Source organism: Pantherophis guttatus, chromosome 4, assembly GCF_059756535.1.
Source record: "Pantherophis guttatus breed Tessera chromosome 4, ASM5975653v1, whole genome shotgun sequence".
Lineage (NCBI taxonomy): Eukaryota > Metazoa > Chordata > Lepidosauria > Squamata > Colubridae > Pantherophis > Pantherophis guttatus.
In genome coordinates this window covers 3663684-3676884 of record NC_142066.1, presented here as the reverse complement: position 1 = coordinate 3676884, position 13201 = coordinate 3663684, and the positions used below count along the sequence as shown (strand labels likewise).

Genomic DNA, 13201 nt, shown 5'->3' with positions numbered 1-13201 from the left:
GACTGAAATTTCTGTTGATAAGGCGGTCGTTAAACGAGTCACGCCTGATTTTAACACTTTATTATTATTTTTTGGCCCCGGTTGTTAAGGGAATCGCTGCCGTTGAATGAAGCATGCAGTCCCTAAGCAAATCCAGCTTTCCCATTGCCAGAAGCCGGTTGGGAAGGTTGCAGATGACGATCCCGTATGGACACTGCAACCGTCATAAATACAGATAGTCCTCGACTTACAACAGTTTGCTTAGTGACCGACGTTAACAACGGCACTAAAAAAAGTGACTTTTTCACACTTGTGGCCATTGCAGCATCCTATGATTTTACATTCGGCTGCTTGGCAACTGACTCATATTTATGATGGTGGCAGTGTCCCGGGATCACCTGATCCCCTTTTGCGACCTGACAATCAAATTCAATGGGGAAATGCGATTCACTTAACAACTGTGTTACTAATTTAACACTTGCAGCAATTCATTTCACAGCTGTAGCAAGAGAAGTCATAAAATGAGACCAAACTCACTTAGCAACGTACGTTTTGGGCTCAATTGTGGTCGTAAGTTGAGGACGACCTGTAAATGCCAGTCGCCAAGCGCCTGGATTTTGATTTTGTAACCATAGGGAATGAATGGTGCAACGGTCATAAATACGAGACCCGGTCATAAATCACATTTTTTTTCCCCAGTGCCGTCGTAACTCGACACTAAATGAACCGTTGCGAGTTTCAACTTGTTTACTGAACTACTTGTAGAAGTATTAATTAGTGACTAAGCGAATGGTCGTAAGTTCCGCTTTCCCAGTTAAATGCAGGTAGAGTGGTAGCTGAGCTGGAGGCTCTACGGGCCCAACATTGGCAAGCAAAAGATTATGCCTTAAACGTGCTGATTAGAGCCTCGCGCTGCTGGATACGGGTCAGTCGGCCGGTTTTGTCAAGCCTGATTGCCCCGTAAAGGCGGTTTATCGTGACCGTAATGCCAGGGATGATGGGTTTTGCAGTCCTACAAAAAGCTCTTTTCTGAGGAGATTCTGAAGCGCTCGTATGCTGCTTGCCAGCCTGGATCAATCCCTCTTCATCTTTGAAAAGGGGACAGAAATCTGCAGATAAGATTATCCTTGGTTTAAATCAGGGGTGAAATGCTCCCGGTTCGGCCCGGTTCGGCAGCGATGGTAGTGGGTGGTTCGGAGAACCGGTAGCGATGGCTGCCGGTAGTTTGAAGAACCGGTAGCGATGGCAACGCGAGGCTCTGCCCACCCATCCACCCCGGTCGTCGTTACCTGTTTTTTACCCTCTGCGCGTGCGCAGAAAAGTTTGCGCGCGCGCACTTCCGAACCGGTTGGGAAGATAAGTAGATTTCACCCCTGGTTTAAATATCCTTTAAATCTGATTCCCGAATCAAGTGGGTTCCCTTGAGATCAAGTTCGAAGCCGGGAGGTTCTCCGGCGGTTTGCGGGGCAGGAGGCCTCAATATTGATAGTTGGTTATCTTGACTTGGGGGTGCCAGTTGTCCCCCGCGTCCAGGAGCCGGCGGATGTAGTTGGACGCCCCCAAAAGGACGTGCCCGACGCCTTGCATGACGGTGGATGCCACCCGCAGGATCTCCCTGGCGGAAAGAAAGAAAGAAAAAAGGGGATTTCCGTCAAAAGAATTCACAAACATAGGTGTGGACAGTTAGTCCTCGAGTTACGGCCACAAGAGAGCCCCAGGTTTCTGTTGCTAAGTGAGTTAGCCTTAGAAAGCTGGTTAGGTGACTTTGGGCCAATCACCAGGAGACCGTGAGTTCTAGTGCCGCCTTAGGCATGAAAGCCGGCTGGGTGACTGGGTCAATCACCAGGAGACTGGGAGTTCTAGTTCCGCTTTCATTTGCAGTGCGTGTGGGAAGCTAAGGAATGCACGAGAACCTTCTGTTGCCGGAGAGACATTATCTATCAAGGTCAAGTTACGAAGAATGAGTGGCGCAGACAGTTTCACCCCCATTATTCAATGCTCCCCGTGCCCCGACTCCCCCCGTGCATGCACGCAGTCCCCCCCCGACCTCACCCTGCTTTTGGCACGCGATGGCCTGGTGGGCCCGGTAGGCCCGTTTATCGCCCTCCCCAGGCTCCAGAGTCTTTCTTGGAGCCTGGGGAGGGCGAAAATAGCCTTCCCCGCCCTCTTGGAGGCCCCTCCGGAGGCCGGAAACAGCCTGTTTCCCAACTTCCGGTGGGCCCGGAAGGCCGAAAATCACCGAAAAACACCAACCTGGAGATGGGTTTATCCCTATAATAACTGAAGTGTCTCTCAACACCAATTTTCTCTTCTCACATTTCCACACAAAAGATTCCTGCGTTCTTCCCAACCTGTTACGTGAATTGGCAGAAACTCTTCCTCGGAAAGCTCTTGGGCCGTCTCCAAACCTCCCTCTGCATTTTCTCCCCGGGGGAGGCCAAGGAACCGGGCTCACCGCAAAACCTTCTTGGGTCCCAGGCATTTGAAGTCGCAACTCATCGAGTAGAGGCCGTAGAAGGTGGCCGAGATGTTCAGGCTGCCAAAAAGGTCTCGCGGGTTCAGCTTGTAAACGTCGAACGTGATGCGGGCGATATCCTTGCTGTTTCGTGGCTTGTCTCCGCTCAGGCCGAACGAACGACTGAGGCTCTGGGAGGGAAAAAGGGGGTATTACCGCATGCCGCTTTGGTGCAATGCAGGAGGGGTGCGGTGGCCTAGAGGTGGAGCTTTCTCGCCTCATAATCGGGAGGCTGTGAGTTCGATCCTAGGTAGAGGCAGATATTTCTCTGGGCACGAAGAAAATATATCTGCTGAACAAAACTCCTCATCGGAAACAGGAAGGGCATCTGGCCATTAAAACACTCTGCTAGCTCCATTCAGTTGCCCAGACTCTACCCCGCAAGGGATTATGGGGTCGTTAAAAGAAGATGATGACATTTGTGCAATTCTAAGTTGGCTGGGATCTCTGGGTCTCGATATCACAGGACATCTCAAAAGCGCTGGTTGAGGAAGTTACGGTAGGTTTAAATTCCTGTTGTTAGCCTCTTGAGGACTAGCAACTTGTGTTGTCCTACCTTAAATACATCCCTTTAGAATTACTAAGGGGCTGGGTGATTTTTTTTTAAAAAAAAGTTTTACTAGTAATAGTATTGTGGCCTTAATTTTGGACGTGGAGACTATGAGATCTAGTCTTGCCTTAGGCCTGAAAGCTGGCTGGGTGAGTTTGGGTCAATTACTAGGAGATGGTGAGTTCTAGTCCTGACCTAGCCATAAAACCACCTGTTTGACTGGGTCAATCACTAGGATATGGTGAGTTCGAGTCCCAACCTAGGCATGAAAATCGACTGGCTGTTTTTGGGCCAGTCTGGGAGATTGGGAGTTCTAGTTCCACCTTAGGTATGAAAAGTGACTGGCTGATTTTGGGGCCAATCACTGGGAGATTGGGAGTTCTAATTCCACTTTAGGTATGAAAATCGACTGGCTGATTTTGGGGCCAATCACCAGGAGATGGTGAGTTCTAGTCCCACCCTAGGCATGAAAATCGACTGACTGATTTTGGGGCCAATCACCAGGAGATGGTAAGTTCTAGTCCCACCCTAGGCATGAAAATCGACTGACTGATTTTGGGGCCAATCACCAGGAAATGGTGAGTTCTAGTCTCACTCTAGGCATGAAAATCGACTGGCTGATTTTGGGGCCAATCACCAGGAGATGGTAAATTCTAGTCCCACCCTAGGCATGAAAATTGGCTGTTTTTGGGCCCAATCACTGGGAGATTGGGAGTTCTAGTCCCACCCTAGGCATGAAAATTGGCTGTTTTTGGGCCCAATCACCGGGAGACTGGGAGTTCTAGTCTCACTCTAGGCATGAAAATCGACTGACTGATTTTGGGGTCAATCACCAGGAGATGGTAAGTTCTAGTCCCACCCTAGGCATGAAAATCGACTGACTGATTTTGGGGCCAATCACCAGGAGATGGTGAGTTCTAGTCTCACTCTAGGCATGAAAATCGACTGGCTGATTTCGGGGCCAATCACCAGGAGATGGTGAGTTCTAGTCCCACCCTAGGCATGAAAATTGGCTGTTTTTGGGCCCAATCACTGAGAGATTGAGAGTTCTAGTACCACCCTAGGCATGAAAATCGACTGACTGATTTTGGGGCCAATCACCAGGAGACTGGGAGTTCTAGTTCCACCTTAGGTATGAAAGCCGGCTGGCTGACTTTGGGCCAATCACCAGGAGATGGTGAGTTCTAGTCCCGCCTTAGATATGAATGGCGCCTGGATAACTTTAGCCCAATCACTAGGAGACGGTAAGTTTTAGTCCTGCCTTAGGCATGAAAGGCAATTGAGTGACTTTGGGCCAGTCTCTCTCCCTCCCTCTCTCTCTCTCTCTCTCAGCCTACCTCACAGGGTTGTTATTTTTGTGAGGAAAATAGAAAGATTAAGTATTTTTGCTTGTGTTACTGATAAAAGTAATAAAGGCAGGATCAAAATCGAATATATAATTCAAACAAAATTGAGATCCCAACAAGAAAAATGCAACACCACACCAAAGCAACCCCAAAAAAAGGATGTGTGTTTGTGTGAAACCACAAAAACCAAAAACCCCAAACCGACAAATCCAATTTTAGCAGCTCCTTTTACTGTGGTTTGGGGTTTGTTTTTTAAAAAAAAAATGCACCCGAGGCATTTCCTGCCAGCTTTCGGTTCACCACAAGTGACAAAAGGGGTGCTGAGCTGGCAGAAAACCCAAATTTTATGAAGAAATAAAGGCAGGGAAACCAGAGATGGGCGTGGTTGGCCTTGGTCGTGACCCAAATTGATCTGGAATGCCTCCAAAATTTATTTCCCACATCTGACCCCTTTGACTGAGGTGAAAAAATAAGAAACGTTTTTGAGTTTAGAATAATTTTGTGATGATAGAAATGGCCAAAAGCTTGTGAAATTGGAAAACCAACAGTGAAAAGCTGTATTACAACATCAGAGCTGGAAGGTCTTTTAGTCCAACCCCCAGATGTTCAAAGACAGGAGGCCTTATACCATCTGGACAAATAGATGCCCAAACTTTTCTTCAACCTCAGATAGATAGATAGATGTAGGTAGGTAGGTAGGTAGATAGATGTAGGTAGGTAGATAGATAGATAGGTAGATGTAGGTAGGTAGGTAGATAGATGTAGGTAGGTAGGTAGATGTAGGTAGGTAGGTAGATAGATAGATGTAGGTAGGTAGGTAGATAGATGTAGGTAGGTAGATGTAGGTAGGTAGGTAGATAGATAGATAGATAGATAGATAGATAGATAGATAGATAGATGTAGGTAGGTAGATAGATGTAGGTAGGTAGGTAGGTAGATGTAGGTAGGTAGGTAGATAGATGTAGGTAGGTAGCTAGATAGATAGATGTAGGTAGGTAGGTAGATAGGTAGATGTAGGTAGGTAGGTAGATAGATGTAGGTAGGTAGGTAGGTAGATAGATGTAGGTAGGTAGGTAGATGTAGGTAGGTAGATAGATGTAGGTAGGTAGATAGGTAGATAGATGTAGGTAGGTAGGTAGATGGATAGATAATAGATATAGGTAGATAGAGATAGATGATAGATGATAGATAGATATAGCTATAGATAGCTAGAGAGAAAGATATAGAGATAGATGATAGATATAGCTATAGATAGCTAGAGAGAGATCTAGAGATAGATGGTAGATGATAGATTGGTAGGTAGATAGATAGAGATAGCTAGAGAGAAAGGTAGGTATAGGTAGATAGGTAGATGGATAGATAATAGATATAGGTAGGTAGATAGAGATAGATGATAGATATAGCTATAGATAGCTAGAGAGAAAGATATAGAGATAGATGATAGATGATAGATATAGCTATAGATAGCTAGAGAGAAAGATAGAGATAGATGATAGATGATAGAAATAGAGATAGCTAGAGAGAAAGATAGAGAGATAGATGATAGATAATAGAGCTAGAGATAGCTAGAGAAAGATATATAGATGATAGATGATAGGTGATAGATATAGATAGCTAGAGAGAAAGATATAGATAGATGATAGATAGATAGATAGATAGATAGATAGATAGATAGATAGATAGATAGATAGATAGATACTAGACTCATAGGGGTGGAAGGCACCTTGAAGGTCTTCAAGTCTAGCCCCCAGGTATCTAAGGCAGGAGACCTTCTATCGCCCAAATGGATGTCCAGTCTTTTCTCGATTTGATTGGCTAACACTCACCTTGCCATGAGTCCACTTCTGTCCTTTCTGCAACACCATCAAGGCTGTGTTGTCTTCCAGGATTTGGAAAAATTCCTCCGTCTCAACCAGGGTCCCATCTTCTTCCAGCACCAAGAAAACCATGCCGGAGATCAAGAGGGTCTCCCTGGCCTACAAAACAAGAAACCGACCAAGCTGAGGCATGCAAGGGCGAAGACACATTCCCCCGCCCCCATCTTCCTTAAATTGCTTCTTTGATGCGTTAAATATGTGCATCAAGATTTTATGCCCATTTCACAGATAGGGAAAAGTGAGGTGGACTTGGAGTGACCTGCTGCTAATTCAGAACTTGACTGTCGAGGTTCCGATAGATGCCCTAATTAACTCATGAGTCCCGAGCCAAGTTTCAAAAGAAATCCAGTTATTTATTAGGAGCAACATGTCAGCATCTACCCAGTGAAGTCAACTCTGCTGCACGTAATTTACGGCTCAATTTCTGACCCTGTTTCCCCTTCTCTCAGTCTGTGTCATAAATCACATTCTCCAACAAGGCACTTTCGCGGGCTGTAGGAAACACGCCTCACAACCCAGCTTTGGTAATCTGAGATCCAACCCTTGAAGAAGAAATGCCTGGAATGTTCTTTTGAACATGGCTGCTGAACTGCTCCGTCAGTCCTTCCCACTTTCCTGCCCGTGGCAACTCGAGAGCAGACCAGGAATGCTTTGTGAGTTACACCTGACCTTCAAAGCAGTTATGTGTGTGTGTGTGGGGGGGGGACATTTTCTGGGAGATAAAATGATGATAATAATTAACACAAACACATCTGTCTATCTCGGGTCCTTGAGAAGGAACTGCTAGGTGGACCAAAACACCAAATCCAGCATTTTTGAAGCTCTGGCTGACGAACCAAAATAATAATCGTCAAAGAGTTTAAAACAATAAAAACTACGCAGAACTAATACACGAACCTTGTTAAGTAAGTCTTCCAAAGTGCTTGCCATCAGTCCTTTGCGGATGTTGCGTTTGTGATCGCACACCCGGAACGGCCGTTGGGGCGGAGGGCTCGGGGTCCAGACCCGGCGGGAGATTTCCGAACCCGCATTGGAGACCGACCTGAGTTGAGGGAGAATAACAGAATCACGGTGTTGGAAGGGACCTGGGAGGTCTTCTAGTCCAACCCTCTGTCCAAGCAGGAGACTCTATACTATTCCGGACAAATGGTTGTCCAGTCTCTTCTTAAAAACCTCCAGCGATGCAGTCCCCACAATTTCTAGTGGCAAGGCGTTCCACTGGTTAATTGTTCTGTCAGGAAATTTCTCCTTAGTTCCAGGTTGCTTCTCTCCTTGATTCGTTTCCATCCGTTGCTTCTTCTCCTGCCTTCAGGTGCTTTGGAGAATAGGTGGACCCCCTCTTCTTTGGGGCAGCCCCTCAAATATTGGAAGATACTATCATGTCGTCCGTAGTCCTTCTCTTTGTTAGACTAACAGAACAACAGGATTGGAAGGGACCTTAGAGGTCTTCTAGTCCAACCCTCTGTTCAAGCAGGAAATCCTATATCAGTGATGGCGAACCTTTTTGCTGTTGCGTGCCCAAAGTGGGGGGGGGGTGCGGGGGGCCCGCGTGCGTGCGTGCCCATACCCATAATACAATGCGCCCCACCCCCTGTGCATGCGTGCACGACGCCTCCGTGCTCCCCCTGCTTTTGGCATGTGATGGCCTGATAAGGAGCCTTGGTGACGCAGCGGACTAAAGTGCTGTTAAGTAGCACTTAGCTGCCAGCTGCCTGCACTCATCACCTCCTGCCTGGACTACTGTAATGCTCTCTACATGGGGCTCCCCTTGAGGAGCACCCGGAGGCTCCAACTGGTGCAGAATACGGCCACGCGGGGGATTATGGGAGCGACGGGGCGCTCCCATGTGACGCCTCTCCTGTGCGAGCTGCATTGGCTCCCGGTGGTTTTCCGGGTGCGCTTCAAGGTGTTGGTGACCACCTTTAAAGCGCTCCATGGTTTAGGGCCTGGGTATTTACGGGACCGCCTTCTGCCACCGATAGCCTCCCACCGGCCAGTACACTCCCACAGAGGGACTCCTCAGGGTGCCGTCGGCCAGACAATGTCGGCTGGCGACCCCCAGGGTGAGGGCCTTCTCTGTGGCAGCATCTGTCCTCTGGAACGACCTGCCTCCGGAGATACGTAGGATCCCAGATCTCCGTGCTTTTCGCCGTGCCCTTAAAACTTTCTTATTTCATCAAGCCGGGCTGGCTTAACAACCCCACCCCCCTTTAGATATTTTTAATTGTAAATGGATTTTAGTTGGGGTGTTTTAAACTTATCGGGCCCAAATTTTGTTTAATTCTTTTTTAAAATTTAAATTTTGGATGTGATGTTTTTTATTCTTGGCTGTTCACCACCCTGAGTCCTGTGGGAGAAGGGCGGTATAAAAATCTAATAAAATAAAAATAAATAAATAAATTACTGCGAGTTCAAATCTCACCAGGCTCAAGGTTGACTCGGCCTTCCATCCTTCCGAGGTAGATAAAATGAGGACCCGGATTGTGGGGGCAATAAGCTGACTTTGTATAAAAAAAGAACACCGCTTGGGGGGTGGGGGGCGAAAGCCCTACTAAGCAGGTATATACAAAAGTATGGCGGCTATTGCTTAATGCATTGTAAGCCGCCCTGAGTCTCTGGAGAAGGGCGGCATATAAACCGAATCAATCAATCAATAAATATGGGCCCAGTAGGCCTGTTTTTTGCCCTCCCCAGGCTCCAAAGCCTTTCTAAGAACCTGGGGAGGGCGAAAACGGCCTTCCCCACCCCCTTGGAGGCCCTCTGGAGGCTGGAAACAGCCTGTTTCCCGACTTCCGGTGGGCTTGGAAGGCCCGAAAATCAGCTGGCACACACCGGAGCTGAATTAGGGCAATGCGTGCCATAGGTTCACCATTATGACCCTGTAACATTGGAGTGTTTTAAGAAGATTGCTCTTCTTAAAAACACCCCATTGTAGGAGCACCCACAACTTCTGAAATCCCACTGTTTAATTGTTCGCACTATGAGGAAATTTCTCCTCAGTTCTAGTTTAGATTTCTCCTTCGTTAGTTTCCACCCGTTGCTTCTTGTCCTGCCTTCAGGTGGTTTGGAGAATAGGTGGACCCCCTCTTCTTTGGGGCAGCCCCTCAAATATTGGAAGACCTCTATCATGTCACCCCCTAGTCCTTCTTTTCATTAAATTAAAGGTAAATTATATATACTATACTATACTATATTATATATAGTAAAGATAAAGGTTCCTCTTGTGCATATGTGCTAGTCGTTCCCGACTCTAGGGGGCGGTGCTCATCTCCGTTTCAAAGCCGAAGAGCCAGCGCTGTCCGAAGACGTCTCCGTGGTCATGTGGCCGGCAAGACTCAACGCCAAAGGCGCACGGAACGCTGTTCCCTTCCCACCAAAGGTGGTCCCTATTTTTCTCCTTGCATTTTTTACAGGGTTTCGAATGGCTAGGTTGGCAGAAGCTGGGACAAGTCACCGGAGCTCACCCCGTTACGCGGCACTCAGGATTCGAACCGCTGAACTGCCGACCTTTCGATCGACAAGCTCAGCGTCTTAGCCACTGACCCACCACGTCCCTCTTCGTTAGATTAGACATCCCCAATTCCTGCAGCCGTTCTTTGTATATTTTATCCTCCAATCCCCTAATCATTTTGGTTGCTCTTCCCCGCACTCTTTCCAGAGTCTCAACATCTTTTTTTACATCGTGGCGATCAAAACTGGATGCAATATTCCACGCGTGGCCTTATCAAGGCATTATAAAGCGCTATTAACATGTCACGTGATCTTGCAGTGTGGTGCAGCGGGGCACGTGCAGAGTGCCCAGAGAAAAACACGCCTTCCTCTTCTACAGTGCCACGAAAAATGTCCTTCTGGAAGACTTTCCCGTCCCTGATTTTTAAGAGATAAGCCCTAATGGGCTCCCCAAACAGACACAATTGATCAGGAATACGTGGAACTGTTTATTACTGGAAGCATTGCTCCTTAGCTGTGGAGGGCAGAGTCCAAATTCCAAGTAATTTTCTCCAGAAAGAGGGAGGGATGGAGTAGTGATGGAGTAGCAAGGGAGTCCGTCTGAATTGCACAGACATATCTATGGAGCAGTGTGGATTCTTTTAGTTTCTGAAATATGAAACAAGCCAGATCCTACCTTGCATTTGTAAAAATAAGCCAAACTTGGATGAATGTTGCTGCTGTAGAGCTGGGCTTATTAAGAATAAGGGTTACCTTGAGGTAAGATGGGCGGCTTATAAAATTTATAAACAAACAAGCAAGCAAGCAAGCAAACAAACAAAAAATAAATAAACCATTTAATCTGATGCATGTTTTGGGAGTTGGCACAATATTAATATTTAGTTCTCTTCCCCTTCATTATGGTTATAAATAACGAGTTTTCCAAGCGTGACCTCTTTAAGATGGATGGACTTCAACTCCCAGAATTCCCCAAGTCTGAGGAATTCTGGGAATTGACGTCCACGCATCTTAAAGTGGCAAGGTTGGGAAATCTTGTTCTAAAACAGGGGGTCTCCAAACTTGGCAAACTTTAAGACTTCCGGACTTCGACTCCCAGAATTCCTCCGCCAGCCAAGTTTGGAGACCCCTGTTTTAGAACAAGATTTCCCAATCTTGTGACTTTTATGACAGTGGACTTCAACTTTGCTGGCTGGGGGAATTCTGGGAGTTGAAGTCCACAAGTCTTAAAAGTTGCCAAGTGTGGAGAGATCCCCGCTCTAAAAAAAAAGAGGTAATTCAGAACGGAAAACCTCTTCCGTTGGCGATCCGTTTTAAACATTGACCCTGCTTCCGAATTCGAATCTTCTTCAGGGGTTGGCCAACTCAAGGCCAAGACATTTTGATTTCAGATGCTGCTCGCGTTATTTCAGGTGTAACTTGGTTATCTCTCTCTCTCTCTCCTCCCCCTTTTCAGCTCCAACAGAACCGACATTCTGCTGAATTGATCGCTGAAACAAGCCGCCTTCTGGGTCTCTTGAACCCAGGTTTGTGTAACATATACCCTCTCCCCTAACCGCAACCCCTCAGTCAGACGACCATATGGGCAGTGGTGGGATTCAAGTAATTTAACAACCGGTTCTCTGCCCTAATGATTTCTTCCAACAACCACTTTGCCAAACTGCTCAGAAAGTTTAACAACCGGTTCTCCCGAAGGGGTGCGAACCGGCTGAATCCAGCTGTGAAATCTTTGTAAATAACCAGGAGGTCGGAAAGTTAGTTTGCTGGGCCTTCCTTGATTTCCTGCAAACAGGGCTGGGGGAAATCCTCCCCTTCCATGTCCCCCAACGTCCTTGGGTTGGTTGCCGTAACCTGTTGAAAAGACGGTCTCTGCGACGGCCGATCCAACTAAACCACCAAAGTAGGCTAGACGACGTTGAGAGCTAGCTGGAGAAACCGGGATGACAAGGACATCGGAAGACGAGACTTCCAAACCCCAACCTCTCCACCGTCCACCTCTTCCCCCGCCCCCCCCATCTCCACGAACTTACTTCAACAAAGACGAGGGGGCCAAGGCATTGATAAGATCCATGGTGCCCACGGCAGGGGCTGATGGGCTGCCGGCTCGAAGAGATCGTTTCTTCCTGCTTCGTCGCTGTTTTGTGTCGAGTTGCAAAAGAGACACGCTGACCTGTTTGGTCTCTCTCTCTCTCTCTGGACTCTGAACTGTGATTTGTGGGCAGGAGCGGGTGTGTGTTTGTGTGTGAGAGATGGAGGTGTATGTGTATATGTGGAAAGCATGGTGCAAATTCCAAAGTGAACAACAGCGTCTGTTTTCTTCACCAAGCTGATCTGACCTAGGCTTTCCCAGCAGCACGAAGCCGAGTCCTTGTCCCGATAAACCCCTTTTATTTCATCGACAGTGAATTGAGCCACATGCGGTTCCAGAGCCGCAGGTTGCCTACCCCTGACCTAGACACTAAAATATAAAAAATTGGGGGGCTTTCAACTGGCATCTATTTATTTAGATTAACAGAGTTGGAAGGGACCTTGTAGGTCATCTAGTCCAACCCCCCGCCCAAGCAGGAAACCCTAAACCATTTCTGACCAATGGCAGTCCAATCTCTTCTTGAAAGCTTCCGGTGATGAAGCTCCCACAACTTCCGAAGGCAACTTCTGTTCCATGGGTTGATGGTTCTCACTGTCTCCTTATTTCCAGGTTGAATCTCTCCTTGTTCAGTTTCCATCCATTGTTCCTTGTCTGACCTTCGAGTGCTTTGGAAAATAGCTTGACCCCCTTCCTCTCTGGGGCAGCCCCTCAAATATTGGAAGACTGCTATCATGTCTCCCCTGGTCCTTCTCTTCACTAGACTAGCCAGGCCCAGTTCCTGCAACCGTTCATCGTATGTTTTAGCCTCCAGTCACTTAATCATCCTGGTTGCTCTTCTCCGCACCCTTTCTAGAGTCTCAACGTCTTTTTTAATAGTGTGGTAACCAAAACTGGATGCTGTACTCTAGGTGTGGTCTTACTAAGGCTTTAGAGAGTGGTATTAGTACCTCCCTTGATCTTGATTCTATCCCTCTGTTGATGCAGTTTAGGATTGTATTGGCTTTTTTGGCTGCCACCGGACACTCCTGTTGTGGAATGATGAGACCAAACAACATTCCTGGGTCAGCCAGAGACAGTTTTATTGCGCAAGGTTCAGAGCCAGTTTTGTACCTGAAGCTTTGAACAAGGGGAGAACTCTGATACAACTGGTTTTATACATTTCTAAGACAAAGGATTCAGTGAGATCATACATTTTCCGTATATGGTTAACATGAGTCCGATTTTCCCTATATGGTTACATACATTGGATAATATGTTCATCTAATTACTTAAACCATTAATTTTAGTTTATAAAATTATCTCAGCCACACAACTTTTCCTTAAATGCTTGTAGTTGTTAATGGGAGAGTTACTGCTGTGCTTAGGTAAATTTATTGGATTAAGTAACTATAACATATA

General features: G+C 46.9%; 1 protein-coding gene across 1 annotated transcript; it reads right to left on the bottom strand.

Annotated features, from left to right (window-relative positions):
- Window positions 1–708: 708 nt before the first annotated feature.
- CIDEB (cell death inducing DFFA like effector b) lies at window positions 709–11892 on the bottom strand. Its single transcript, XM_034406693.3, has 5 exons — window positions 11745–11892; window positions 7165–7309; window positions 6217–6366; window positions 2435–2625; window positions 709–1594 (listed from the first exon to the last, which is right to left on the bottom strand). The coding sequence occupies exons 1-5, from the start codon at window positions 11783–11785 to the stop codon at window positions 1456–1458; spliced, it is 666 nt and encodes a 221-aa protein (XP_034262584.1). The 5' UTR covers window positions 11786–11892; the 3' UTR covers window positions 709–1455.
- Between the last annotated feature and the right edge of the window lie 1309 nt (window positions 11893–13201).